Source organism: Stereum hirsutum (assembly GCF_000264905.1).
Source record: "Stereum hirsutum FP-91666 SS1 unplaced genomic scaffold STEHIscaffold_15, whole genome shotgun sequence".
Lineage (NCBI taxonomy): Eukaryota > Fungi > Basidiomycota > Agaricomycetes > Russulales > Stereaceae > Stereum > Stereum hirsutum.
In genome coordinates, this window is record NW_006763145.1 from 837,149 (window position 1) to 861,851 (window position 24,703).

General features: G+C 50.6%; 8 protein-coding genes across 8 annotated transcripts; 4 read left to right on the plus strand and 4 right to left on the minus strand.

Moving 5' to 3' along the window:
* The first annotated feature begins 480 nt into the window (after positions 1–480).
* STEHIDRAFT_171352 (oxidoreductase) lies at positions 481–2,461 on the plus strand. Its single transcript, XM_007308497.1, has 5 exons — positions 481–610; positions 674–805; positions 1,258–1,801; positions 1,881–2,005; positions 2,110–2,461. The coding sequence occupies exons 1-5, from the start codon at positions 572–574 to the stop codon at positions 2,227–2,229; spliced, it is 960 nt and encodes a 319-aa protein (XP_007308559.1). The 5' UTR covers positions 481–571; the 3' UTR covers positions 2,230–2,461.
* A 324-nt stretch (positions 2,462–2,785) lies between these two features.
* Positions 2,786–5,263, minus strand: STEHIDRAFT_141727 (uncharacterized protein; the record flags this gene model as incomplete). The annotated part of the gene is made up of 6 exons (XM_007308498.1): positions 2,786–3,479; positions 3,554–3,589; positions 3,677–4,099; positions 4,174–4,293; positions 4,490–5,122; positions 5,196–5,263. 6 exons carry the CDS (start codon positions 5,261–5,263, stop codon positions 2,876–2,878), a joined length of 1,884 nt encoding a protein of 627 aa, XP_007308560.1. The 3' UTR covers positions 2,786–2,875.
* Positions 5,264–6,190: 927 nt separating this feature from the next.
* Positions 6,191–6,614, minus strand: STEHIDRAFT_102937 (ankyrin; the record flags this gene model as incomplete). Its single annotated transcript, XM_007308499.1, has 2 exons — positions 6,317–6,614; positions 6,191–6,234 (listed from the first exon to the last, which is right to left on the minus strand). Coding segments are annotated over exons 1-2 (300 nt in total), but the record flags the coding sequence as incomplete, so codon positions are not given.
* A 1,738-nt stretch (positions 6,615–8,352) lies between these two features.
* STEHIDRAFT_141728 (uncharacterized protein) lies at positions 8,353–11,282 on the minus strand (the record flags this gene model as incomplete). The annotated part of the gene is made up of 11 exons (XM_007308500.1): positions 10,818–11,282; positions 10,692–10,742; positions 10,419–10,614; positions 10,213–10,368; positions 10,064–10,147; positions 9,942–10,013; positions 9,707–9,880; positions 9,617–9,641; positions 8,956–9,558; positions 8,423–8,894; positions 8,353–8,379 (listed from the first exon to the last, which is right to left on the minus strand). The coding sequence occupies exons 1-11, from the start codon at positions 11,115–11,117 to the stop codon at positions 8,353–8,355; spliced, it is 2,160 nt and encodes a 719-aa protein (XP_007308562.1). The 5' UTR covers positions 11,118–11,282.
* Positions 11,283–11,738: 456 nt separating this feature from the next.
* STEHIDRAFT_64946 (P-loop containing nucleoside triphosphate hydrolase protein) lies at positions 11,739–13,308 on the plus strand (the record flags this gene model as incomplete). Its single annotated transcript, XM_007308277.1, has 4 exons — positions 11,739–12,107; positions 12,168–12,242; positions 12,313–12,942; positions 13,000–13,308. 4 exons carry the CDS (start codon positions 11,739–11,741, stop codon positions 13,306–13,308), a joined length of 1,383 nt encoding a protein of 460 aa, XP_007308339.1.
* An 812-nt stretch (positions 13,309–14,120) lies between these two features.
* On the plus strand, positions 14,121–15,296 carry STEHIDRAFT_124557 (uncharacterized protein). Its single transcript, XM_007308501.1, has 4 exons — positions 14,121–14,398; positions 14,461–14,742; positions 14,813–15,007; positions 15,070–15,296. Exons 1-4 carry the CDS (start codon positions 14,135–14,137, stop codon positions 15,253–15,255), a joined length of 927 nt encoding a protein of 308 aa, XP_007308563.1. The 5' UTR covers positions 14,121–14,134; the 3' UTR covers positions 15,256–15,296.
* STEHIDRAFT_114351 (uncharacterized protein) lies at positions 15,275–18,457 on the minus strand (the record flags this gene model as incomplete). Its single annotated transcript, XM_007308502.1, has 4 exons — positions 15,275–16,114; positions 16,171–16,273; positions 16,329–17,737; positions 17,789–18,457. The coding sequence occupies 4 exons, from the start codon at positions 18,455–18,457 to the stop codon at positions 15,275–15,277; spliced, it is 3,021 nt and encodes a 1,006-aa protein (XP_007308564.1).
* A 1,168-nt stretch (positions 18,458–19,625) lies between these two features.
* Positions 19,626–24,378, plus strand: STEHIDRAFT_171356 (Piwi-domain-containing protein; the record flags this gene model as incomplete). The annotated part of the gene is made up of 25 exons (XM_007308503.1): positions 19,626–19,875; positions 20,023–20,213; positions 20,288–20,385; positions 20,457–20,549; positions 20,613–20,708; positions 20,780–20,812; positions 20,874–21,168; positions 21,256–21,375; positions 21,456–21,554; positions 21,623–21,778; positions 21,859–22,021; positions 22,092–22,147; positions 22,240–22,377; positions 22,452–22,507; positions 22,571–22,659; positions 22,730–22,884; positions 22,955–23,099; positions 23,153–23,237; positions 23,305–23,349; positions 23,414–23,529; positions 23,586–23,616; positions 23,681–23,725; positions 23,777–23,856; positions 23,924–23,931; positions 24,001–24,378. 25 exons carry the CDS (start codon positions 19,626–19,628, stop codon positions 24,154–24,156), a joined length of 2,799 nt encoding a protein of 932 aa, XP_007308565.1. The 3' UTR covers positions 24,157–24,378.
* Positions 24,379–24,703: the final 325 nt, after the last annotated feature.

Sequence of the window (24,703 nt, forward strand, 5' to 3'; positions counted from 1 at the left end):
CATGTAGCAGTTCTGAACTTGAAGCAGCCAACATCAGAACACACAGCCCTACCCAGCCTCAGGCCTCAGGCCTCATCCATGTTGGCCATCAACCGCTGCTCTTGCCATCTTTCCTGGAGCCGAAAATTACCTTTCCCGTTCGACTCCTCTGCACGATCACACGTTGATGTTCCGTACCATCATCCGCTCTAACACAAGAAGTATCCTAGTAGCCATTCGCAGCCAGTCTAAGCGCGACGATAGGGAGAGAATGGAGCGGAATGGGACCGGCTCTCCTTGAACAGTACTCGCAGCCACTATACTCAGGTTCGTCGATACATTAGTGCACTTACTTGGTGCCCCTCTCGGCACTGGCAGTTGTGGAAATAGCAGTGTGTGTTTGGCGGAAGAAGCCGGCGTCGACCCTGGAATAGGGGCAGTATTTTGGGCGTGACTCGTCACTAAGGTCCTCTCGTCACAGATCCCGCTCGAAGCTGCTCGAAGGGCATCAACACCCCTGCGAGCATCATGCCCCTCCCGCTCTCTCCCCATCTCCAACCACACTGTCTGGACCAGCGATTAAAATTAAAAAATGTTTTGGAACTCTACAAAGTGGGATCCGAATGGCCAGGTGCGTCATTAATATTTACATTTGCAGGAAACGCAGCGTTGACTTCAAGTCCGAACAACTTAGCATGTATACATCACTGGCGGCAGTTCAGGCTTAGGCCTCGCACTCGCTAAAATTGTCGCCTCGAAAGGCGCACATGTCTCTATCGTAGCCCGTAATGAAAAGAATCTTGCGACTGCGTCGACTGAAATTGAGGTACGTACGACTTTTGTCAAACTTTTGTCGTGGGCTTCATAGTATGAGGCAGCGGCTACTGGTAGCGCTCTATGTACGGAGCAAGCTCAATCGCTCAATGCATTATGCATTATTTCTCCCGGCCTGCCGAGTTCAAAGTTGGTGGATGCATCTGTACCGCATTCACCTACCATGGGTTCGGGCTTGTCGACGTCCACCAGCGTCCACCCTGCCATCCCGGTACACTTCGTAATGATGGGTCAGCGCTTAGCCAGGGCCTATTTTGGTGCAACATCTGCCCGGCGTCGAGCTCTCTATTCCCATGCGGCAATGATGCGCCACAACTCATCGCGGCGTTGATTCTATTCATAGAAGACTTGTATAGATTGATTACTTGTCCATATATTATAACTTCTACTATTGGATATCGGAAGAACTGTACTCATCCGGTTTTGTATGCCATCCTATACTAGGCCTGCCGCGTCTCCTCAGACCAAATATTTCAATCCTTCTCCCACTCTCTCCTTGAGGCAGCCGGAGCAACCGCAGCGCTCGAAGACGTCATCTCCAAACACTCCGGCCTCGCCCCCGACGCTGTCTTCCTCTGCGCCGGCTCTTCTAACCCGCGATACTTCCTCGAATATACCCCTTCCGACCTCTCCTCCGGGATGGACCAAGCCTATTGGGTCCAAACCTACACCGCGCACGCAGTTACAAAACTCATGGTTTCCCAAAACCGTACCGGACACATCACCTTCGTCTCTTCCACACTCGGACTCATGACCATCCCCGGATACGCGTCGTACGTGCCTGGTAAACATGCGCTGAGGGGGCTGGCGGATATGTTGAGGCAAGAGTTCCTGTTATACGGGATTGAAGTGCATATTTTCTTTCCGCCTACGATGTTTACGAAGGGTTACGAGGAGGAGAATAAGTTGAAGCCGAAGTTGACGCTGAAGATCGAGGAGGGAGACGATGGTTTGACGGCGGAACAGGCGGCAGATATTTTGTTCAAAGGTGCGTTGTTGGGTTTCCTCTTCCTGTCAAGTACAGTGCGAGGCTATGATTGATGTGCTTGTACGGTGTGTTTGGATAGGCGTCCAAAAAGGCAACTTCCAGATCACTGGGAACTTCATCACTGATCTCTTCCGAGTATCGTCACGCCAGGCCTCACCGCGACACAACTGGATTCTCGACGGTCTCCTCGACTTCGTCGCCTACGTGTGTTTCTTTTTCTTCCTCATTCTCTTTCACGTTTCCCGCGGATCGAGCCTAACATACGCGCATGGACCATTGTGGCCCCATCACTCAATTTCGTTACGCAGATCGCAGTCCCGGTCTGGGCCACCGGGATGGAGAAACAAGTGCGTGCGCACAGAGAAGAACATCTCAAACATCTCGAAGACGGCGGGTTCGTGGAGTTCCAGAAGCAGTCAACAAAGTGAGCATCGACGGCGCCTGCATGTCGTGCGTGGCCCTCTCGAAATCTGCGACTTGTTCGTTCTTGGTATTTATGTGTCGGGATCTTTGCTAATGGTAAGGATGGTGGATGTGATGAATGTGATCATGGTATACCCTCTTCTTCTGTGTCCGTACTGTTTTGTCGTGTTTCTCAGGCTTTCGAGCTATATTTAGATCGCCCGGCATCGTCTACTTAATATTGCTTTTTAAATCATTGTCCGACCAGTCGGTGGTCCATCGTATCGTTGCTCATACGAGGTTGCGACCGAGTCCTTACGCGAGTGAAATTTTATAAGCTAACACTGGGCAAAAACACTTTCTGTGCTCAAAGCCCACTGTTCGATGCCAACCTCGGAATAACGTTGTGTCAGTCTCCGTGTGTGCAAATAGAGTTGGGACCTCAGACCCGTAACGTCAGTACAATACGCGATACCATTTCGTGTCAACGCTTCAACCATTATATATTATAAGAACATTATGTTTACCGATCAAAACAGAACGTCGTCCACAGCCAGAAGCAAAAATAACAACAACAAAGCACGTCAGTTCAGCCCTACGCTCATCCCTCAGTCCTCGGCCTTCCATCTTCTCCCAACTCTCGACAACCACTCCCGTACAACTACACCGACCCTAAAACTCCCCCCTCCACCACGCCCCTGGTCTTCCCCCTCCCCCAATCGTCCTAACAGCCCCACTACTCTGACTCCCCTGCACCCCCGTCCCATTCCCAACCCCATCGCCACTAAATATCCACGCCCCGCTCCCCACACTTCCGAAAACCAAATTTCCCCCTTCCTCATCCAGAGACGCAGAGCCATTATAGGTCATCACGAGGGTCGGTGCCGGTGTTACGGTGCTAGAGCCGGAAAGAGAGAGATTGAGGGCGGAGAGCGGGACGGATGTGGTGTTATAGTTTAGGTTCGTGGCGAGGATAAGTTTTGACGTCGTTGACGAATTGGAAGAAGACGTGGTATTGAGTGTCCATATCCCAACATCGACCCTCTCATCCGTCACCACATGCTGATAACTCGACATTGTTCCATTCTCATTGGACGAAGGATACGGCAATATATAAGGCGTGATAGTAGGCAACGCGAGCGCGAAGGCTGACGAGGCCGCTTTGATGTCGTCTGTCGTGGGGTCGGACCAGGAGACTACGCCGAGTGCGCCTGCGTTTATGGCTACTATGGCTTGGACGAGCCATTCGAGGCCTGTGGGGTTTCGGGGCCAGTATCTGTGTAAATTAAGAGGTTTGTGGGTGATAAATGAAGTTGGATGGAAGAAGGAAAGGGAGGGAGATGGACGTACTCTGCTTCGCCGAAAGCTTGTGGGACCGTCCATACACTACGTCGGCGACAAAAAGCAACATCCAAAGATCAGTATACACTCGCATCGAACAATCGAAAAAAAGAAAAGAAAAAAAAAAACTACCTCTTCGTCCTCTCCATGCCCAAAGCCTCCAACCTCTGCCCAAACACCTCCACCCTGTTCCTAACATCTTCGAACCCCCCTGCACAATTATCACACCCACAACACCCCTGCTCCTCATCACACACCGTGTCCCACGTCACACTCCAGCTCACATTATTCCCTACACTATACGCATCCTGCATCACCACGTCCACGCCGTCCACATAGCCCTCGAAATAATAGTCCGCGCAGTTAAGGACGAGCGAGATGGGGCGGTAGGGGTCTATGGAGCGTATGAGTGCGGAAGTGGAGGAGGGGGATGAGGATCCGGTGGTGGGAACGGAGGTGCCGTCGGGTTCGTCGGTTGTGTAGTAGAGGAGGAGGGAGCGGCGGGAGGTGAGTTGGGAGAGCTGAGAGGTTACGGAGGTGTGGTTTTGGAAGGTGCTGCGAGTGAATGGATGAGTTAGGATGTGTGGGTGAAGAGGTAGAGGCTGAGAAAACGAAGAAAATAAACGTACTTGCGCATGTCATACATGAGGTAGAGCCCGAGTTCTTCCATCTTGTCGAGTACAGCATTGAATCCAGCTGCATTGTCGGAAAAAGGATCTGTGTCGGGAATAGGATGGATGATGTTGAAACTGCGATATGAATGAATCAGTTTATATGGAAAAAGCGCCAAGATTGTAATAAGTAGGCAACGGTGCTACCGCGACGCCACTCAGACTGAAGCTCTGAAGTAGAAAGCCAAAAATAGGCCAGTCACCGTGCGCCACACAGCCCCTATTCGTTCTACCAAACCACGAAACGAACATGCCATCAGCAGATATGACTCACCCCTGTTCCTTCAACGTCTCCAACACACTCACATTCCCCACCAACCAATCAAAACTCGTATAATATCCCACAGGAAACACCGCTTCGTACCCGTTCGCATCTCCCCCACTGCTTGCACCCTGTCCAAAAGGTTTCGCAAGCAACCCTCCTGTCCGTAAATCCATCTTCGTCACGCTCCCGATGGACGAATTGGGTTCGGGGAGGTAGTATAGTTGAGTCTGCGCCGAGAACGTCTGCGAACCGTCTGTAGTCGATGCGGAACAGGTGATGTTATACGCCTCCAGACTCGGTTCTATAGACAGATCCGAAATCTGAAACGTCAAGTCCGTCGTCCCATTCAACCATACCGTCCCCTTTGCGAACTCCGTCCCTCCAATACTTGCCGTCACATTCAACAATTGCCCTTGTCCGTCATTGCCGTCGAGCGTGATGTCCTCTGCACCGGCTATGGCTTCATAGCGAAGTAAGGCATCTACGATGATGCTTGTTTGGAGAGACGAGTCTTCGGGGAGGTAGGGACGGAGGGCGGGCGTGCAGCGGAGTGCGAGGAGGGGTGTGAGTGAAGTGGTGGGTTGGGTAAATTGGCCGGTGGGGGGAACTACGGTTTCATTTTTCATGTAGACTTTGCCGCACCTGGGAGCAATGCGGAAGGATAAGGTAAAGTTGCGAAAGAGAGAAAATGAGTTGGGGAGAGGATATGACATACCATGTCTGGGCGTGCACGAGCGAGATGAACAACGAAATGAACGAGTATTCTCGAAAGAGGATCTTCATTCTTTCCTTCAATCAGTTCTTGGGCTTGTTGTTGGGTATCAAGAGATGGGGGTATCAGTGGCCGGAAAACAGGGTAGGCACCCCTCAGCTATTATAGTCGACCAAGAACACTATACTGTCGGATGACAGGGTCAGGTTTGTCGGACCACTCCAACAGAAGTGGAAACGCCTACGATAGACGGTCTCGTGGCTATGTACTTCAGCTAGAAGAAGTCTACAGCCAAAAAGCAGGCCGCAAGACGATGCAGCCAAAGTGTTCAAGCTGAGCACGAGGGAATTGGACAACAAGAATAACAACCACCAGGAATGAACAGAAAAAACTCAAGTCGGATCGGGCTGCATGGGGAAATGCTCGGAAGTCGAACTCATGACGAGCGCTTGTTGCTCGTGGCTTGTTGCCCGGAGGAGAAACTGTGGAGACGGAGGCAGGCGCAACGGAACCCACGGAACCGGAGCATCCACGTGGAGGTCCCGAGAGGGTCATTGTGGCGTCTGTGTGGCGTGCACATGGACTTTCTGTACCCGCACAAAGACTGGAGTAAATATTGTTGAGACAAAAAAATACTCTGATAAAAGCCTTACTCTATCTCATGATGATATCATCAATTAATATCGCTTCTCGATGAGACACTGACGTATGCAGACTTCAGGAGATGAGGATAATTTGGAACTGATGAACGATGGGCCTAGGCTGGGCCTAACGTCTGGGAGTTGCAGTATATTAGGAGTATATCACGTTAATGCGAGGTCTCAGATCCTAACCATATGTTGTATATTACTACTACGGAGCGATGTATGTGCACTAATAATACTGAGTACAGCAGCCACCGGTGATCGGAGGACTCTCGGAGTGACAATGCATATACCTTACTTGACATCAAAAGTAATCAGTCGTCGACATCTTCAGAAATGCTCGGAGCAAAAGAGAGTCTGCTAGCAGAGAGAACCGATGTGTCATAGGGCAATTCATTCTGGAATGAGTGAGATCAAGGATTAGTATCGTACCGACCAAACCTGAATGAAATAAGGCTTCGACTGTGGGCGAAGACTCACCTTATCTGAGGTAACAAGTTTCGCTCCCCTCTTCCGCAGGAGTTGCACGACGGCTCGTTTGTTCTTGTAAAGTGCGGCCGATAGTGCGCTACCGTACTTGCCCGACTGTAAATTGATATCCGCCCCATATTTGATGAGAAGATGTATGATAGTAATATGGCCACCAGAGGACGCCGCTTGGAGTGCGGTGCCATAATCTCCTCCTTCTGCGTTTACCGAGGCCCCTTTGTCAAGCAGTAGTTGCACAATATCGTCCATACCATGATATGACGCGGATTGGAGTGAGGTGCCCCAGTTACTACCGATGTGAGCGTCCACATTATACCCATTTTTGAGCAAGATCTTCACAACTTCTCTGCGACCACGATCTAAAGCCGCATAGAACGCATTCCCGTAGATACCACCCTGAGCATTGACATTGACCCCCTTTTCCAGCAGGAGTTGTACGATCTCCTTATGACCTCCGTGTGAGGCTGCTTGAAGCGGATTGCCATAATGACCACATAGTGCCCCTGGGCTGGCCTTCTTGTACAGTAATAGTTGTACGACATGCATGTGACCACCGGTCGACGCTGCCTGAAGGGCAGTACCGTACTTGCCGCCCTCTATATTTACCTCGGCGGCTTTGTCGAGTAATAGCTCTACAATGGATATGTTGCCAACAAGAGCTGCTGCTTGCAACGCGGTACCGTACTGACTTCCCTCCACATTCAGATTGATCTGAGCCCCTTTCTCGAGGAGCTCCTTCACGATACTTTCGTGGCCGTGGAATGATGCAGCCTGCAATGCACTGCCATAAAATCCTCCCTGAGCATTTATTGAGGCCCCTCTCTCTAGAAGAAGTTGGATGATTTCCTTGTGGCAAGCCAGTTCGATGAACTCCCGACTCCGGAATATATTGATCAAGCCGTTGTCGTGCGGATCGCGCCCAGATTGTTTCGCGCGCCGAAGGTCCTCGACATGTCTGTGTAGAGCCTCATATACGACCGTACTAAAATCACGGTACCCTGGATCTATATCCTCGTCTGGCTCTTCATCGATGTCGAGAGCCATTGACATGCTGTGAATTTGACCCCCACACGATGCCGCCTGGAGGGCATTTGCGTATTTACCTCCATGCGCATTGACGTCTGCCCCTTTCTCTAGCAGATACTCGACAATGTCTTTCTGTCCGCCTCGTATTGCTGCTTGAAGGGAGCTACCAAATTCTTGCCCTTGGTCGTTGACCTCGGCATGATTTGCAAGGAGAAGCTCTACGATGTCCCTATGGCCGTGATGAGATGCTGCCTGGAGAGCGGTGCCGTATCGACCACCCTGGCTATTCACATCAGCCCCGCTATTGAGAAGCAGTGTAACAACATCCTGGTGATTGGTAGCCGATGCAGCCTGGAGTGCATTGGAGTAGATTCCACCTTGTGTGTTGATCTCTGCACGATTATCAATAAGAAGTTGTACGATTGCTATATGGCCGTGATATGCTGCCGCCTGCAGTGCATTTCCATACCTGCCGCATCCAGTATTGATGCTAGCACCATTATCGAGCAAGAGCTGTACAACGCCCATGCTGCCACCATCTGCAGCTGCTTGCAATGCAGTACCATAGAAGCCCGCTTTCTTGTTAATCTCTACTCCACTACGAAGGAATGTATGAACAATGTCCTCGTAACCAGTGTATGAGGCTGCTTGCAGTGCATTACCATATCTGCCGCACTGAGAATGAATATCGGCGCCTTTGGCGAGGAGCAGCAAGGCTATGTCTTTGTGACCCTTGTATAATGCAGCTTGAAGGGGGCTACCGAAGTAGCCGCCCGGTGCATTCACATCAGCTCCGTTCTCGAGCACATGCTGTACAACGAATTGGGCGCCGTGAACCGTGGCACAATACAAGAGCGTCGGGGTGGGCTGTTCTCGATATGCAAAGTCACGATGCACCCTCCAGTGCCACACCCAGCTGCCAAGCATCTCGGTATGCTCGTTTATTTCTAGTATAGCGTCACGGAGAGTGTTGTTGGGTTTCGCCACGCGTGATAAATGCGTCATCCAATAAGTGGCTGCATATAGCTCTAGACAAAAGCCGTCATGTTCATGCGCGCTCGTGAGATATACAAGGCAAGCATGTGCAAGGATCTCATGCGCTAGGTCGGCATCCAGGAAAAAGTAGCTATCCCGTATCCGACTCTGTATCAAGTATTCCTTCACCGATGCGTGAGCCAGCTGTACATGTATACCATTCTGGTAATCGACACGTTTGTCCACCAGGCTGGAGCAGGTCTCGAGAACGTAGCTGGAGCTGAACGGTCGTTCCTGATCACTGAAGTGAGGTTTTTGAGACATGTCGTCGAAGTGGAGTGTTAAGGTCATAGTCTCTGCAGCCTCATTCATTGTGAGAGGGCGGAGTGAAAATGCTAGCCAGAGTAGTATACGTTTGGCATATGCACGGTCATCCTCTGGAATTGCCATCAGAGTACGTTCATAGGTCTCGTCAAGAGTCCGAGGGAGAGTTTTCAGAGCCTCAAGAAGTTTTGCTGGAGTACCGCATTTCTGAAGGGCCTCGAGCTGGCAGAAAGCCCATCTGAACCTAGTATAGCATGCAATATTGAGCGTCAGCTGGAGCCGTGAAACTCAAAAAGAATACGCACATTCCATCAGCATCATGAACCAATTTCTTCTCGATTGTGGCACGGTCGGTCCTGTGTAACACTTTGAATCTCGTGTGGGCGTTATCTCCATAGAGCGAACTCTTGATATAGCGTGCAATGTCTCGATGAACTCCGACATTAATCCCAAGGTCAATTCGGTGTCCGCGAGAGACATCTTCAGCGATGGCGTTGTGAATGGAACCCGTTGGACGACTGGTGAGCACGATGTGTACACCCGACATAGCAGATTCAAGAAGTGACTTAAGAAACTGGGTCACACGGCCCGACTCCAAGTCAGAAGCGCATTCGTCGAGCGCATCGACAACGATATAAACATGCTCAAAACTCGGTAGCATGTCGTGAAATGTCGACTGCAGCTCATCGAGAGAAAAATCCTTGCGGCCTAGGGTCTTCTGGTGAAGACGCTCAAGTGCAGCAGGGATCCCAGGAGAATAGTCCAGCAATTGCCTGCAAAGCGATAGAAGCAGACTCTCGCATGATTGTTGTGCTGGATGACGGAAGTCGAAGTAGTGGTAGGCAAGGGCGGCGGAGCTCTGTCCCTCTCTGATGACAGTGTAGCGTAGGCGGTTAATGATGGTGGAGCTGAAAGAGCGAGCTTGACGTTAAGAGAAATCGGCTTGTAAGAAGATGTTATACGTACCAGAGGACGCTCTTGCCACAGCCCGCTAAGGTAAGTAGTGCATCATTGAATAAGTAACAGTTTCGGATAGGTAGAAATTAAGTGACTCACGCTTTCCCATGAGATATAGAGTCGATACCGTCCCATCTTTCCACTCCTTAAACTGTGATGAATCCAAGAGCCAAACACCAGTGTCCTTCGTGTGTCTGTCGCGAGCCTGCTTGTGGTTTTGTGGCATGTCTGGGGCGTCCAGCCATGCAATCAACGTCTGCCGTGTTTGAGCGTCTGCCACCGAAGTCTGTTGAATACGACTGCATTTTTCCAGATTGAGTTTGACGAGACGTACTCTTAACGGTTTGTAGTTCGTCGGAGTATCGAATGACAGCGGATCTTATATCTTCGACTGTCGAGGAGTTGTCTGTGGACCAATCAGAAGCTAATATGGTGACTTGATATCATATTACTCACCGCCGAACTTTTCCGCGGCATCGCAAATACGAATGAGTATCTGCCTCACGGTCTTCTTCCCCTCAACGTCGAGTCCACTGCTATCTAGGGTCACGAGTAAAACATTGAGTTACTTTATTCCCAGTAACGACTTAAAATATCAGAAGTACCTCCTTTCTGGTTTGCCACTTCTCCGAAGATGTCGGTGCTTATAGAGAGTATAGTCGCAGATACCAGGCTGTGTTCTTGTTTTATCAAATTTTCAAGCTTTTCAAGAGACTTTGCTACGGCGCCATTCTGGCCTATAAGGACCTTGATGAATTGGACTTGATGTACGAGTCAGCACGTATTCATATATCAGTAAGCTCAGACTCACGCCCTCGCCCAGTCTTGATAGCCTTTGTCGCGTTTCCGAAAATAACGAGCATGTGCGCCAGGGTCTTGACCATGTTAGTTCTGATGGGAATAGGGACATCGTGGCTAACGTAGATCTTGTAGCGTTCGAGCATGTTATTGAGGTTATCGAAGAGATCGACGATGTAATCGTAGCTTTTCTCAACGTCCTTCGCGGCCTACGTGGAAAAGTCGCGATGTCCCAGTCAGTATTTACATCTTCGGATCCATAAGCGCAGAGATGCGGAAGACACACCGTGATCAGGAAGCTGATTGCCTTCAATATCGGCTTTGCTATCCCTGCGTCCTGTGACGTTCAAGAGACGACAATGAGCGCCACCGGATCGATGCTCAAGAAGGAGAGAACCTCGATAAATCTCACCGGACTAGGCACAAGCGATAGTCCTTCCCCTGCTCCGTCGGATATCTGGTTGATAATCTCAAGGAAGGGTTTCAAGGCATTGCGGATTGACTTCCCCTTCTTCCGAAACGCAGCGAAACGGTCCTGGCGTTTCGTGATCTCCTCCATCAGTTCATCGATGTCGAGAGGGACGTCTTTCAGATCATCGATCGTAACGTTTGTCTCTGATTTATACCTCGTCTTTGCGTCTAGCATTATCGCTGCGAACTGTGCCTCCGAAGGGCCAACGTCGCCAGTCTCTTCTTGAGCAGGAGCGGCCATGGAGAACAGAAAACCTAGGGGTGATGGTGGTGGTGCAGTGATAGTAGCAGTCGTGGAAGAGGCGCCAGCGGAGCCTGAACCAATCGATCTGTGGCGTATATATGGGCTTTATAATGTAGTAATATACTAAGAATAGAGCGTTTTCGCTGTCGAGTGCGACAGCTGTTGCGCGGGTGGGGCTGTCGAGGTCCGTGTAAGATCTGTTGTGGAGCGAGCCTAACAGCACCTTCCACGACTGGATGCTCCTGGTGGCTAGTCTCGTTTCCAGACGTTATGGAGGTGATAGACCGGCGGCGGCCTACGGGTAAACAAGTCTCCGAGAAATCGAGAGCGACGGAAGCAAAAAACGCGAGCGATTTCTGGATCAGGTACGGAAAGAAACGAGTGCACGATCACCTCCATAACGTCTGGTGCAATTGGTAACGGGAAGGGGTGGTCGGTGTGACATTGTCACAGATGCTTAGCAACACACGCGAGGACGCGTCTTGACGCGTCCTCCGTTGATCGTGAATCTCAGTGCACCGTGACTGGCCTCGTCATGTCGGGGCTCGAGCGTACCTCCCGTATCCTGTACTCTCACTTTCGCTCTGTCCGGGACCCTTCTCTGCTTATTCCTCCGCTATGCCTACTGCTGAAGAATCTTCAGAAGAACAGGCACGCGCTCGGGCTCACAAGATTCAAAGCGACCTTTCCCAGTCGCTTCTCCAAGCCGCACGCGATGAAGCGAAGGCTAAATATGGCTACGATTCCGAGGCTACACGTAACGAGATGATAGAAGATATCAAGAGGCGATCGCACGGGAAGATTAACTTGCATCCATGGCAAGTCGACATCGGAGAAGCACTCCATCTCGGTCTCGACGTCGAGGCTATCGCAGGGACGGGAAGCGGCAAGACGATTCCCATGGCGCTGCAACATTGTCTTTCTCGGAACGGTATGAAGAAGGTCACGATCGTGATTTCTCCGCTCAATGTTCTGGAGGAGGACCAGGTGCGTGTTTCCTCGTCGATTCCCAACTTTGACGTTTCTCATGTCCGTACAAATTCCAAGGCTCGTCGCTTCAGGGCTCTTGGGCTATCCGCTGTTGCTGTGAATGGAAAAACTTACAATGCAAAGCTTCAAAGGGTACGTGGCTCTTCCTTCTCTTGTAATAGTTGTATGAATTCATGTTACTCAATTTGGGTGCGACAAACAGGAGATCGCACGAGGGCGCTACCGAATCATCATCACATCACCAGAGATGTCGCTCCTCCACAAGGAGTTCCGAGCGCTCCTCAGCGACCCGAAGTTTGCGAAGCGAATCTGCGCATTTGTCATTGACGAGGCGCACTGCATCAAGCTTTGGGGAGAGAAGAAGTTTCGGGAGATGTACTTTCGGTTGGGTGAGCTGCGAGCATACGTTCCGAACCACATCCCCTTCCTCGTCACCTCCGCCACTCTCACTCCCTCCGACCTCACCGACATCCGAAAATCCGTCCACATGGAGCCCTCGAAGACGTTCCACAGCAACCTTGGCAACGACCGCCACAACATCTCATGGAGTGTTCGCTACATGACAGGTAGCAAGACCGATTTCGATTCCCTCGACTTCCTGCTCCCGAACGATCCGAATGCGACGACGCTCGAGCGCGGCCTTGTTTTCTTCGACGACATCAAAATCTCAATGCACGCGTATCGCCACATTATATCAAAGCTCCCGCCACATCTCAGGTCCAGGGTCGCGTTGTACCACGCTCGAAGAGGAGAAAAGTCGAAGGCGAAGGCGTACAGGGAGTTCGAGAAAGGGAACATAGATATTTTATTCTGTACAGAGGCAGCAGGCATGGTGCGTGACTATTATATACATAACACCATGGGCCAACGCTAACTATTGTATGTCTAGGGTTGTGACTTACCGCGTGTCGATTTCGTTGTACAATTCATGGTCCCAAAATCCCTTTCGATCTGGCTCCAGCGTGCCGGTCGTGCTGCGAGAGCGATAGGCACCCAGGGCCGTGCATATTTGCTGGTCCAGCCGTCTGTTTTTCAAGAGAAGAATAAGAGTCAGCGGAAGGAGGACGACGAGGTAGAGTTTGTGAAGACTGTGGAGGAGTACTTACGGAAGTGGATTGAGACAAAGGATTGCCGGAGGGATGTCCAAGACGGCTGTTTCAATAACCCACCAGGCCGTAAGAGTAAGGGCTCTCGCTAGTGATCATTACAACTCATGCTGATGCACTTGACCAGGACCAACCGGGCCTTGCTGCGACAATTGCCAGTTGAAAGATGCTCAAGCCGAGCAAGAGCGTCGCCGTGTTGATTGCGAACGTGAACGTGAGCTCGAGGCGGCGGAGCTCCTCTTACTGGGCCACCCTCGAGGCCACCCTGCTGAACTCAATCTCGAAGCTCTCGCCCATGCCCCTATCACTCGAGATGCCGAAGATATCGACAACGATGACGAAGACCACGACGACATTCGCTCCCAAGCTTCTGAAGATACCGTCAGCGATTCGCCAAACGTATCCGGTAAGCGCTCGCGGCGAAACCCTGCCACACGACGTGGGCCCCGTCGTAAAGTTGCTCGGGACGCTATCATTCGCTGGCGTGCGCAGACGCTGTACAGACGGTATGCGAACGCACCTTGGAGCTTAGAGGGCCTCGTGCCCGACACCGTTGTGACAGCCTTTGCGGCGAACTCCTCGTGGTCTTGCGTCAACGATATCCCAGAATCGGCAGTCCCACGCAAATGGTGGGCTTTGGATCGTCACGGAGATGAAATCTTGGGACTACTGAAGAAGGTCGATGAGAGGTTTGAGGCTGAGATGGTGGCGAGGGCGGAGGAAAAGAAGCGCGAGACAGAGCGCCGGACTGCGGAGGTGAAAGCACGGAAGGCGGTGGAAGCAGAGCGGTCGAAGGCTTTGAGGGAGGCGGAGCGGGAGGTGAAGAAGATCGAGGACGATAGGAAGAAGGAGTTGGCGAGGGTAGAGAAAGAGCAAAGGAAGGCGGTGGAACGAGCTGAGAGGGAGGCCGCAAAGCAGATGAAGAAGGCGCAGGAGAAGGCTCAGAGAGACGCGGAGAAGGCGGTGAAGAAGGCAGAGAAGGACGCAGAGAAGCAGAGGGAGCGGGAGGCAAAGGAGGCAATGAAGGTCGCAGAGAAGGCGAGAAAGGCAGAGGAGAAGGAAAGGAAGAAGGCAGAGGAGAAGGTGGCAAAGGCGGAGGAGAAGGAGGTAAAGCGACGTGAGAAGGCGTTGAGCGCGTATCACGAGTACGTGGCATCTTTCGATGTCGACCGCCCCGTCGCGGTAAGCCTTGCCTTTTGTTTCTTACCACTATGGTGTCGAACGTACTCACTTTATCGACACAGGTTGATCCTCTTCGCTCTCGGGTTCTTGCCAACGGTACGCTGGCCACACCAGTGCCACATCTTTCCCATCCTGAGTCGCCACCTCGGCATGCATCCATGTCAACAGCAACCGCTGACCGTCGTGAAGCTTCTCTCTCACCTACGAGAGCTCGACGATATCCGAAGGCGAGACCTGTGGGGTATTCAGGACCGGCGTATCAAGGACATGAGAGGGGCATGATTGACCAGAACGGTGTGGATGTACATTCACACATTTCAGTTGACAGGGATTTCGTGAACCAGGTATACTTCTTTCGTGCATGATCATGTTCCATTTTTTCCATTCATGCTACGGGCTAACATATGGTGCCAGTTCGATCGCGACAGGTATCGCTTTTCAGCGTATGGCGTACAGACAGCACCGGTGCCACAGTTGCTACATACCCCACGACGTCGTGATTCACCATCACGGCCTCAAAGCTCGCGCTATCACCCCTACGAGCGAATTTCCGCACGTCTTGTATCAGAGGATGAAGGTGACAGCGGATTGAATCATTCCGGATACATAGTGAGTCCACCGATTCCATGAACAACCACTCCTGCTTACATCTCCACTTCATGAATTACTAGCTGGCGACTCATGCCCCTCCTCTAAACGACAACTCGGACACTGAGCTAACACTTCCAAGTTATTCAAGTACTTCAGACTCTCCGCAGGCTCGTCGATCTCTCTTCTCAACTCGAGCACCTTCAACCTCCCACGAAACCAACAAAATCCCCGACGGAAGTAGCGACGCCAATCAAACCAAGCGCTAATTCCACACCATCACCTCTTTCACCCTACCACTTCCTCATCACCCTCCGACTCATCAGCCTTGCTCGATACAACTTCTTCTGCATCCGATTCAACTTCATCCGAGTTGATCGTGTCATCCGAGCCGGTCTCCTCCAGCTCCTCGCTTGAGCTCTCCGGCTCCATCTCCTCGTGTTCCTTGTCCATCTCATCCTCGGTCACTGGATCCACTTCCACCACCATCCCTTCGCCCTCATCAAAATCTTCCATGCCCCACATCTCATCCCCTTCGTAGAACTCCTCGTCCTGTCCCATCCCGTGACCATCATCATTTCCACCCAGTCCACCCGGGTTAGCGAGCGCATCTTGACGCTCACGAAGATCGTTTGCCGAGTCAATCGAGTTCTCTCCATCAAATTCCTCACGTGCATCTTCCTCCTCTCCCAGAACTCCCTGTTCTTCATCCTCATTCTGTGCATTGGCTCCTGCAGGTTCTATAAGTCCCCCTTCATTCTCCACCGGCATCTCATCCTCCCACTCCTCTTTTGTCTCACGCTTGAAAGAATGCTCCTTCCACCAACGATCAATAGCGCCGTCCTGAAATAGTGTCACCACGCCCACGGTCGCGAAATCCTTTGCACGGTTGGCGTCTACCTTCATCTTGCGCCCTTTCTCTTTGAACCACTTTTCACTTCTCATCACTGTCATGTATCGTGCAATGTCCTTGTCACTGTCCGGTGTAGTGTGTTTGGTGCCTCGTTTCCGGAGCATGGAAATTTGCCCCAGGAAATGTTTCTTGACAATCTTGAGGTTCCGGGTGGCGGGTGATGTTTTGCTCATGTAATCTATCCCCGCATTGGGTCCCATGCTATGATGCCAATACTGGATGATGTCTCAGTCATGACTTTGGTCTTCTGATACCGGAGGAAGCTCTGTACCTTAACATCACCGACGACTTGTTCCATGGCCTGGTCAATCGCTGTTGAACCGTCTTCTTTACCGGTTCGGTTGACCACCCAGCAGTGACGCTTCACAAGAGACCTTTTGTGAAGTCAGGGTCTGAGAATATTAGGCAATGGGTGTGGAAGATACATACCTCACTTCCTCGGGCCACTCGACACGAAGCCCTTGAATGAGATCTAATACCTCTCCCATATACTGAGTGTTCCCTCCACCTGCAAATCGCTGCAGTAGATGGGGGAGAGAATCCTCCATCCTCCCAACATCCCCTCGTTTGATTGCATCACGAAGGCTGATGTAGACAAGTACATCAATGTTGAACATAACCGATTGGCGTTTGAACTCGTCAGGCTTCTTGTCTTGTGCACAAGCATCCATGCGTTTCAGAGCACGATGGGTTGCGTAGCGCTCGTGAACATCTTTGGCCACCTGTCGAAGAGCTTCTGGACTGAGTTGCTTGAGCTCAGCTAGATCATGGACCTGTGCAACCTCCAATGTGCACGCGAGAAAGCTTGCTGCGGCTACATGATAGAGGCCTTCATTCAAGTGGTGCCAGAATGGGCCTTTGGTCTGAACATTGTCCAGACCTTTTCGATTAAGAAGATCGAATGCACGCTTGAAGCCTATACCGCTCGAAGTCCCGTAATATTGCTTGTAGAGGTTGTTCGCCAGTGCCATGATGAGATGGAACCATCCAAATATAGGTAGCGTCCAGTCCTGCCGTTCGTATCCATTCATGTCGGCGAACTTGAACTTCCACAGTCCTTGGAGGCGGCTACGAGTGAGTTGGTCACCAATAATAGGGATGAATCTCGATGTGGATGTCTTCTTGCGTTCTTCAAGTGAATCAATTCTGAGCTGCTTCTGATATCTATGGAGGACCTCTTCGTTGCCCTCATAGCTGGCTTGATCAACGTCCTCAACTCGGAAAATGAATTGATCAGGGATGTGTTCTGGCCCGTATGGGAGTTGATCAACAGGAGGAGGTCGAGCGAGAATGGGATCGTTGCGATGTTCGTAATCACCGAGTTCGGGGGCATGAAGAATGAAGGACAAGATGAGGTGAATGTTGTGCTCCTCTGTCCGTAGCCGTACGTCGTCGGGGGTCTCGAGGATTTCGCGGAAGTCAAAACAGTTGTTCCAGTTCTCTTGAAGGGATCGTTGGAACTCCCGGTTGAGAGTAGCGGCATCGATTTTGATGTGAGCAGGAAGGGCCCATAAACATCCAACGACAACGCAGTGGAAATTGCCCTCGTGATCGATACGCATGGAGAAGACACGCCTTCGTATGTTTCCGTTGTCGTAATTCAATAGAGAGAAACGCGTGGCGAATGCAAGACACATCTCCTCCATCGCACGATCAGACATATCCATGATCGCATTGGCGGTCCACTTGTGACTCATGACGATGCCCATCGCGTGGAGAGCGTCAAATGCTCGAGCGGAAAGACCATTGGCCCTCAAATATATGGCGAAGAGTTGTGGAATACGGTTGCGGTGGTGAGAGCGGGTGTAAGAGAGTATGGAAATGATCATAAGAATAACCTAAGACTATGATGAGTATTAATGACCTAAGAGCATTTGAGGAGACCAAACATTTTTGGGGGTCTTATGAGTATTCCGTTCAGCTTGGTTCTTGCTCCAGCCGGCTTGCATGAGGATGCGTGTCAACGTCGGAGCACCCTCATCTGAGAATACATAGTCGGCAAGTTTTTTGAAGTCTGTGCTCTCAAGGCCCTCCTGGGAAAGGGGATCTTTTGGCGGAGACATAGCTTTTGAAATCCTCTGAATATCCTTCTTCACCTTCTTCCCAATATGCTCGAGTGCAAAATCATCAAATACTTTTCTCCGTATCTGACCCTCTCCTGAATTGTCTCCTGGAGGATTTGCACAGCGGCGTAAGATCCCAGGCAGCTCAATGCTCGTCATCAAAGCTGTACGCGCATAGCGAAACTTCGCATCGGCTATGGAGTCCTCGTCCAACCAAGTGATAACATCCAGGACTATGGCCAAGTCAAGGCCCATTACCCCCATGATGTCCAACAGTCTCCGGACCTTCCCAAATAGTTCATCGTTGGTGATGCCCTCACGAAACTGTCGCGTACGAGAGCGTGAGATTGGTTCACCGCGTGCGTTTTCGGAGTCTGAATCCTCAGAGTCGTCGGAATCGATATCGTTGTTCTCGACTGGTACGTAATCGGGGTCTTCGTCGACATCTTCGTCACCGAATAGGTCCACAAAGTCGTCGAGTGTCGCAGCAGGCATGGTGGCAGGGGAGAGCAAGTTGTAATCAAATTTTATTACTTTAACTACAGTACTGGCTCCTGCCGGGATTGAACTAGCGAGCTGTCAAGTCAACAGTGTGACATCGACCACCCCCGTCGGATGCGAAATGCACCAGACGTTATAGAGGTGATATGCACGCGAATTTTCTGTACCTGACTCCAAAACCGCGCTTGGTTTTTTGGCTTCCGCACTTGCGCTTGGCACGGCAAGTCCGTTTACCCGCCATGCCTACCGCCACACCGCCACCCGTGCGCCGTGCATCATCACCTCTTTAACGTCTGGACACGAGACTACTGGTGGCTGCCTTTGCCTGTGAAAAATTTCGGAAAAATGGGCCACATGCAATGCACCGTGTTTTGTACACATCTCAGTGGTCAAAAATGTGTTTGGATTATATTTCCTGGAGGACAGGGCCATTAACCGTGCGTGGAGCATCCCGGTTGCGAAAACGCTCTAATGTGGCCCTGGCTGATGTTTATGTGGCGAGAGTGGCGGTTGCCGGATCACGGTCACATGAAGCATTTGATATCGCGACCAATAATTCCTCCGCCTCACCGTGGACGCGTTCTTCCCGTCCACAACGCCTTCCCTGCCCCTCTTCGATATCCCTGTACGTCCTAGGCCATCGAGAGCCTCCTTCTTGACTACCCTCAGTCTTATTCCATCTAAGACCCGTTCAAAACTTATTTTTCCGTGGTTAGGGATACTGTACTTTTCCGACCTACTGTTCGTCCCCTGTCCCCCCACCCCACCGAACCGAACACTTTTAGGGGGACTGTCCCCCCCCTCACCGCCCCAACGAACAGTTAGGGGGGACATGCTCGTAATTCAGCAAAATTCATAATTATAATGAAAATCAACGAACATATTCCGATTGATGTTTTTGCACTGTTTGGGCCGAAATTTGTTGATGATTGTATGCTCTGGCTTACCAAAATCCCTGAGCACTCAGATATGAGTGAAAAATCTTCATCCAGTGCCCTGTAGTAATATTTTTGTGGTTAAGACATTGAACAGTGTCCCCTGTCCCCCGGGCTCGACGAACAGGGGGACAGATGTGTGGCGCCAGGCCGGCAAACTCCGGGAATTTGAAATCGAACAGTAGGTCGGAAAAGTACAGTATTTTTAGGGCCAAGAAGTGTGAACCATGTCGCACCAGTATTCTCCTCCGAGTCACCGTGGACAGTACCGCGGGCAACAGCAACGCGGAGGAAGCTCTCAACAATACAGGGGATCTCAACATCAATCTTTTCCCTCTCGTCAACAGCAGCGAGGCCCGAGACCAAAGTTCGATGAGGTCCTTCCCGTCAATGTGTTCGTCAATGCGTTCAAGGTCGAAATCGACGATAATCCTGCACAGCCTGAATTGGCCGTCTCGGAGTTCTATCAGTATGACGGTGAGCGGTTTTCGATGCTGTAACAAACCTGAAGCCCTGTTTTAATTTCCGGTTACTGCGCGACCGTTCGTTTTGCGCAAAAGTCGGTACGTACGACTTAACGCCACACTATTTATGGCGGTGAACTAAACAATCTCACGGTATGAGCAGCCATAAGAAAGAAATCTGAATCCAGTGACGGGGAACGGCCAACGAGCATGCCCCCTCGGAGGGCGTATCAGATCGTCTATAAGGCTCAGACGCAGGTTTACCCGGCACTGTTCCATGGTAGTGCGTTCGACGGAAAGTCGATACTTTATGCGCCACAAGATATTCTGGGGGGTCAGCCTTCTGGGCAGGTATGCGACTCTTCTACCTCTATGCCTTGTTGCCTGGTTTTGGTGAAGAGGCTAAAACTCTTTCTTTGGTATAGTTCCCTGTCGATATGTCGGACAGACCTCCGCAGGCGAATCAGCCTGACCGTGGTGTTTACATTATATACATTACCCGGGTTAGCAGTATCGACATCAGGTAAGTATCTTATGAAGGGCTCCTATATGGTCTCCTATCTTCAGCTACTTAGAAACTTCAAAAAATAACAGGACACTGAAAAGGATTACGAGAGGCGAAGTTGAAGATGCCGGCCAGACGGCCGTTTCTCTCGTCCAAGCTCTCGTCCGACAAGCGCCCCTGGTGTATGTTGCCCCTTCTTCTGTTATGTTTGTAATGTAGTAGCTGATGCTTGTATGGAACTATAGACAGACGAATACTTTTACTGCTCGAGCGGTTTATCAGGCCAACCTTGCGAGGATTAATTTAGGACAAGGTATAGACCTCATGAGAGGGTACTTCCAGTAAGTGCATCACACATCCCTTCTTTACGAGATATAACACCTACTTACTATTTATATAAAACTCTCTCTAGGTCTGTCCGAACAGCCCCTGGCCAAATGATCATGTTCGTCTCTTCCCTCTCAACCACTACTAACCTCACACCCATGTCCCGTTCTCTCATGCAGCAACGTCGACATCTCCTCCGCATGCGTCTACGCCCCCATCCGCCTCGTAGATTTCGCTCAACAATTCCTCAACATGCGCAACACCAACGAACTAATCCAACTCGACGAACGCGATCGCGACTGGAAGATCCTGCGTTCCATCCTCAAGTTCGTCCGTGTGCATGTCAATACCACCGTCCGCCGTAGCCCCTCCAATATGAATCAGGATCAGAGGCCTGCGAAACCGATTAAGGATATCGTTCCGAGGGCGGGGCATTACGAGTTTGTGGTGGGGCAGGATATGTGGACCGTCAGGGTAAGGATTTTATATCTGCGGTTGTGGGATATTTATTCCTCGTGGTTGGATGCGCTAATGTCAGAATTGTGGGCTGGTGTGGGGTAGGATCATTATAGGAGAGCGCATGGAGTACATCTTCAACATCCTGACCTGTTTGGAGTGATGATCGGGGACGCGGTGTTTCCTGCTGAGGATTGCTCGATTCCGCCGGGTCAACTGTTCCGAGTACGTTCTAATATCCCTGAGACTGACATTATCGACGCGAGAAACTTATTTCGATGGTGGTTGCTATTATACGTATGCAGAAGAGGATCCCGCAGAAGCTGATGACTGCGCTTCATGGGCATACGAGCCAGTCACCCTCCAGACGGCTGCAGGCAATTAAGGACGGCGTCGCGGGTCAAGTTAGTGGTTATTATCCTTATTTATTTTGTATCTAGATGCTGACGGACTTTGAAACGGTCTATTTTAGTTCTTGAACTACAGCGGGAGTACCTGGCTTCGTCAAGCCGGAATTTCGATCGAGCAACAACCACTCGAAATCACAGCCTCGATCCTTCCACAGCCCAAGGTCAGCTTCAAGCGTATGGAGGGTGGTAACATAATCACAGATGTTATTCGCACGACGGTAAAGATTCTTTACTCTGTTCCTCGCGCTGTCGACTCGTCGCAGACGGTCTCTTATTTATCTCCTTCTTGTGGACTTAGGATAAAGCAGATGGCCCTGGTGTGTGGGACGTCATGGGCAAGAAGTTCTTCGAGCCGGCTACCATCAAACTCTGGGCCGTCGTGAATTTCTCGAAGGCTCATCCGGATCAGGTCATGGCCTTTGCTAAGAACCTCCAGAAGGCCTGCAGGACACTGGGAATGAGTGAGTGTCAAGTCCTCAGTGTTTCTCCTCGAGGAACAAAAGTGAACCAATTACTTACTCGTTGTTATAGTCGTGGAGGATATTAAAGAGCCGGTTCAGGCTGGAAATGGACAGATTCCTAAGGTGGTGAGTGTGTCTTTTTATTTCTTAGCTCTGCCACGTTCGATTGCCATGATATGCCGATTTGATGTTTAATGAACGATGGATGTTACCGAAAGGCTTTGGAAGGTATCGTATCGATCACGGTAAAAGCTCCGGATTTCGTGCTGGTCGTGTTGCCGGACGATGCGGAACCTATACGGAGAGCAGTAAAGTTCTGGGGAGACATTGAACGTGGCGTTCCGACGCAATGTGTCGTGCGTGTTTTTTCCATTGTTCGATGTATTCTGTATGTGGCTAACGAACTATATATGACCCGCTCTGTTGACAGAAAGTCGGCAAGATGATGGGCGCGAGAGATCAGTACTACAACAATGTTGCCATAAAGTGCGCTCACTCCCGTGTTGATATGGGATGAACAAGTCCATTGACATTGCTTCTTTCTCGTAGAATGAACGCCAAGAAAGGAGGCATCAACTGGACCGTGAGGAATCCCGCGCTCGACGATGTCGTCAGAAGTGGACCTACCATGATCATAGGTCCGTGCATCCCTCGTCCCCACTGCGACGACCCCGCTAATCTGATCTGGACACTATATTATCCCCCAAGGTGCTGATGTCAGTCATCCGCCACCTCGAGTGTTGAGGCCTTCGATTGCGAGTATCGTGGGCTCGTATGACATCTCGTTCTCCAAGTATGCGTACGGGGTCCGGTTGCAGAATCCGCGGCAGGAGATCATTGGGGATTTGAAGGAGATGATGCAGGTATGACTTTTTTCCGTGAAGTTCTCTTCTGTGGTTATAAGACTTAGGAACACTGATCTGTTGTACTTAGGCCATGCTGCGGATTTTCACCACTGAGGTCACCATAAAGGGCAAGCTACCACCACCGCTCCCTCTCAATATCTTCTACTATCGTGATGGAGTCTCCGAAGGGGAGTACGATAACGTACTCGCCACTGAGGCGCGTGCGATACAAGGTAAAAATATGACGGTGTTGTTCGTTCATGGCCCTGATATGTTTCATTTTCAGAGGCGTGGGATCTGGGCAAGGCACATCGGAAGGACAAGCATGATCCCGCGAAGCTCAATATTGTCTTCATTATTGTGGGCAAAAGGCAGGATTAGGTTCTACTTCTCCTCGGTGACGCATCTGACAGGTGCTTCTTATTCACTTCACGTTAGACATCATATACGTTTCTTCCCAACTCAGTCTTCCGACGCAGGAGGGTAAGCAACGGTATAATATATGGCTAACAGGATTTGTGGCTTACTGATCGATGTTGTTGGTCAGGTTGACGGACAGGAGCGGGAATGTCGTTTCCGGACTATGCGTCGATACAGCTATCACTACTCCGTCGAGAAAGAGGCAAGATTTCTACCTTCAATCTCAGTGCGGATTGAAAGGCAGTAAGCCATTCTAAATGTACTTTTATTTAACTACAGAGCTGATAGTTTTTTTTTAGCTAGTCGATCTTCGCACTATATCGTCTTGAGGTCTGCACCTAAACTCAACTGCTCTTTAGCTTTACGCCCTCGCCTGATTCTTTGCTTGGCGTAGAAATGACCGTGCTACATGTCAGAAATATTCCATGGGGCTGAAGCAGTACGTATATACTTTTTACATTACGGAACAATATAACCAACCACCAAACAGGATCCAAGACTTCTCTTTTGCGCTCTGCTTCAACTATGCTCGCGCCACGAGATCCGTATCGATTCCTTCACCCATCTACTGTAAGCCGTCCCTTCTATTACTTTCCTCTCTGACTCTAATTCCTCAAATCCTTATTCTCCTTTACAGACGCAGACGTAAGTTTCTCCACACACTGCACTTCGATAGACAAACGGAATCCTAGAACTCACGGCACCTTGTTACAGCTACTCTGCACACGCGCCGCGTTTCATTTCGCTGATACGGAAGACCCTGACCTGCAAGTCTCTTCGGATGGCAATGACTCGAATGCGACTTTCGATCTCGAAAGATGGAAAGGTATCTTCAGACGGTCGAAGATAAGGTCGATGTTTTTTATGTGAACAAGTGTTGGACGTCGATTCAGACCTATCCACGTTTCGAGCTGGGACTTTTGCCGTACTTTCGGCATTCGGTGTATTCTTATGATGCTCTTTTACGCGGACGGTGGAATGGATGGGACACTCTATTGGATTATTGATCTAGTTGCCTATTATTTTCATGTTTTACGCACGTCGCAGACTTGTCTGTGTGGCGTTACTGTAATTATGTACGGCATGTATGCCCGGCACATACCGTCAGGTTCATCAACCTTCTTCGATATCTCACAGCCGCAAGCTTGCTCGAAGTCTACGCTCTCACCCTAGCTCGATTTCCTCGAACCCTGAACTCCATACGAGTGCATCTATCTCAATCTCTTCGCCCCACTGGCACCCATTCCCTCAATCGCCGACGTGTAACAATGTTTTCTGAAGTGCGGTGGCGTGGCGGCAGGCCGCTCCATCGACCTCAGGCTGGTTCATATTTGCTGCAGCTCGTGTTGTGTTTGTGCTCGCTTCCCCTTGGGACTCGTTGTGGAAAACCCCCCAACTCTTCTAACACAACCGTGGC

Bases quoted from the DNA above. Each gene is read 5' to 3' on its own strand.
- STEHIDRAFT_124557 (XM_007308501.1), top strand. From the start codon at position 14,135: ATGAAGAAGGCGCAGGAGAAGGCTCAGAGAGACGCGGAGAAGGCGGTG. The intron at 14,743-14,812 runs GTATACTTCTTT...ATATGGTGCCAG, and splicing joins ACAGGGATTTCGTGAACCAG to TTCGATCGCGACAGGTATCG. The intron at 15,008-15,069 runs GTGAGTCCACCG...ATGAATTACTAG, and splicing joins TGAATCATTCCGGATACATA to CTGGCGACTCATGCCCCTCC.
- STEHIDRAFT_171352 (XM_007308497.1), top strand. From the start codon at position 572: ATGTTTTGGAACTCTACAAAGTGGGATCCGAATGGCCAG. The intron at 611-673 runs GTGCGTCATTAA...CGAACAACTTAG, and splicing joins AGTGGGATCCGAATGGCCAG to CATGTATACATCACTGGCGG. The intron at 1,802-1,880 runs GTGCGTTGTTGG...GTGTTTGGATAG, and splicing joins GGCAGATATTTTGTTCAAAG to GCGTCCAAAAAGGCAACTTC.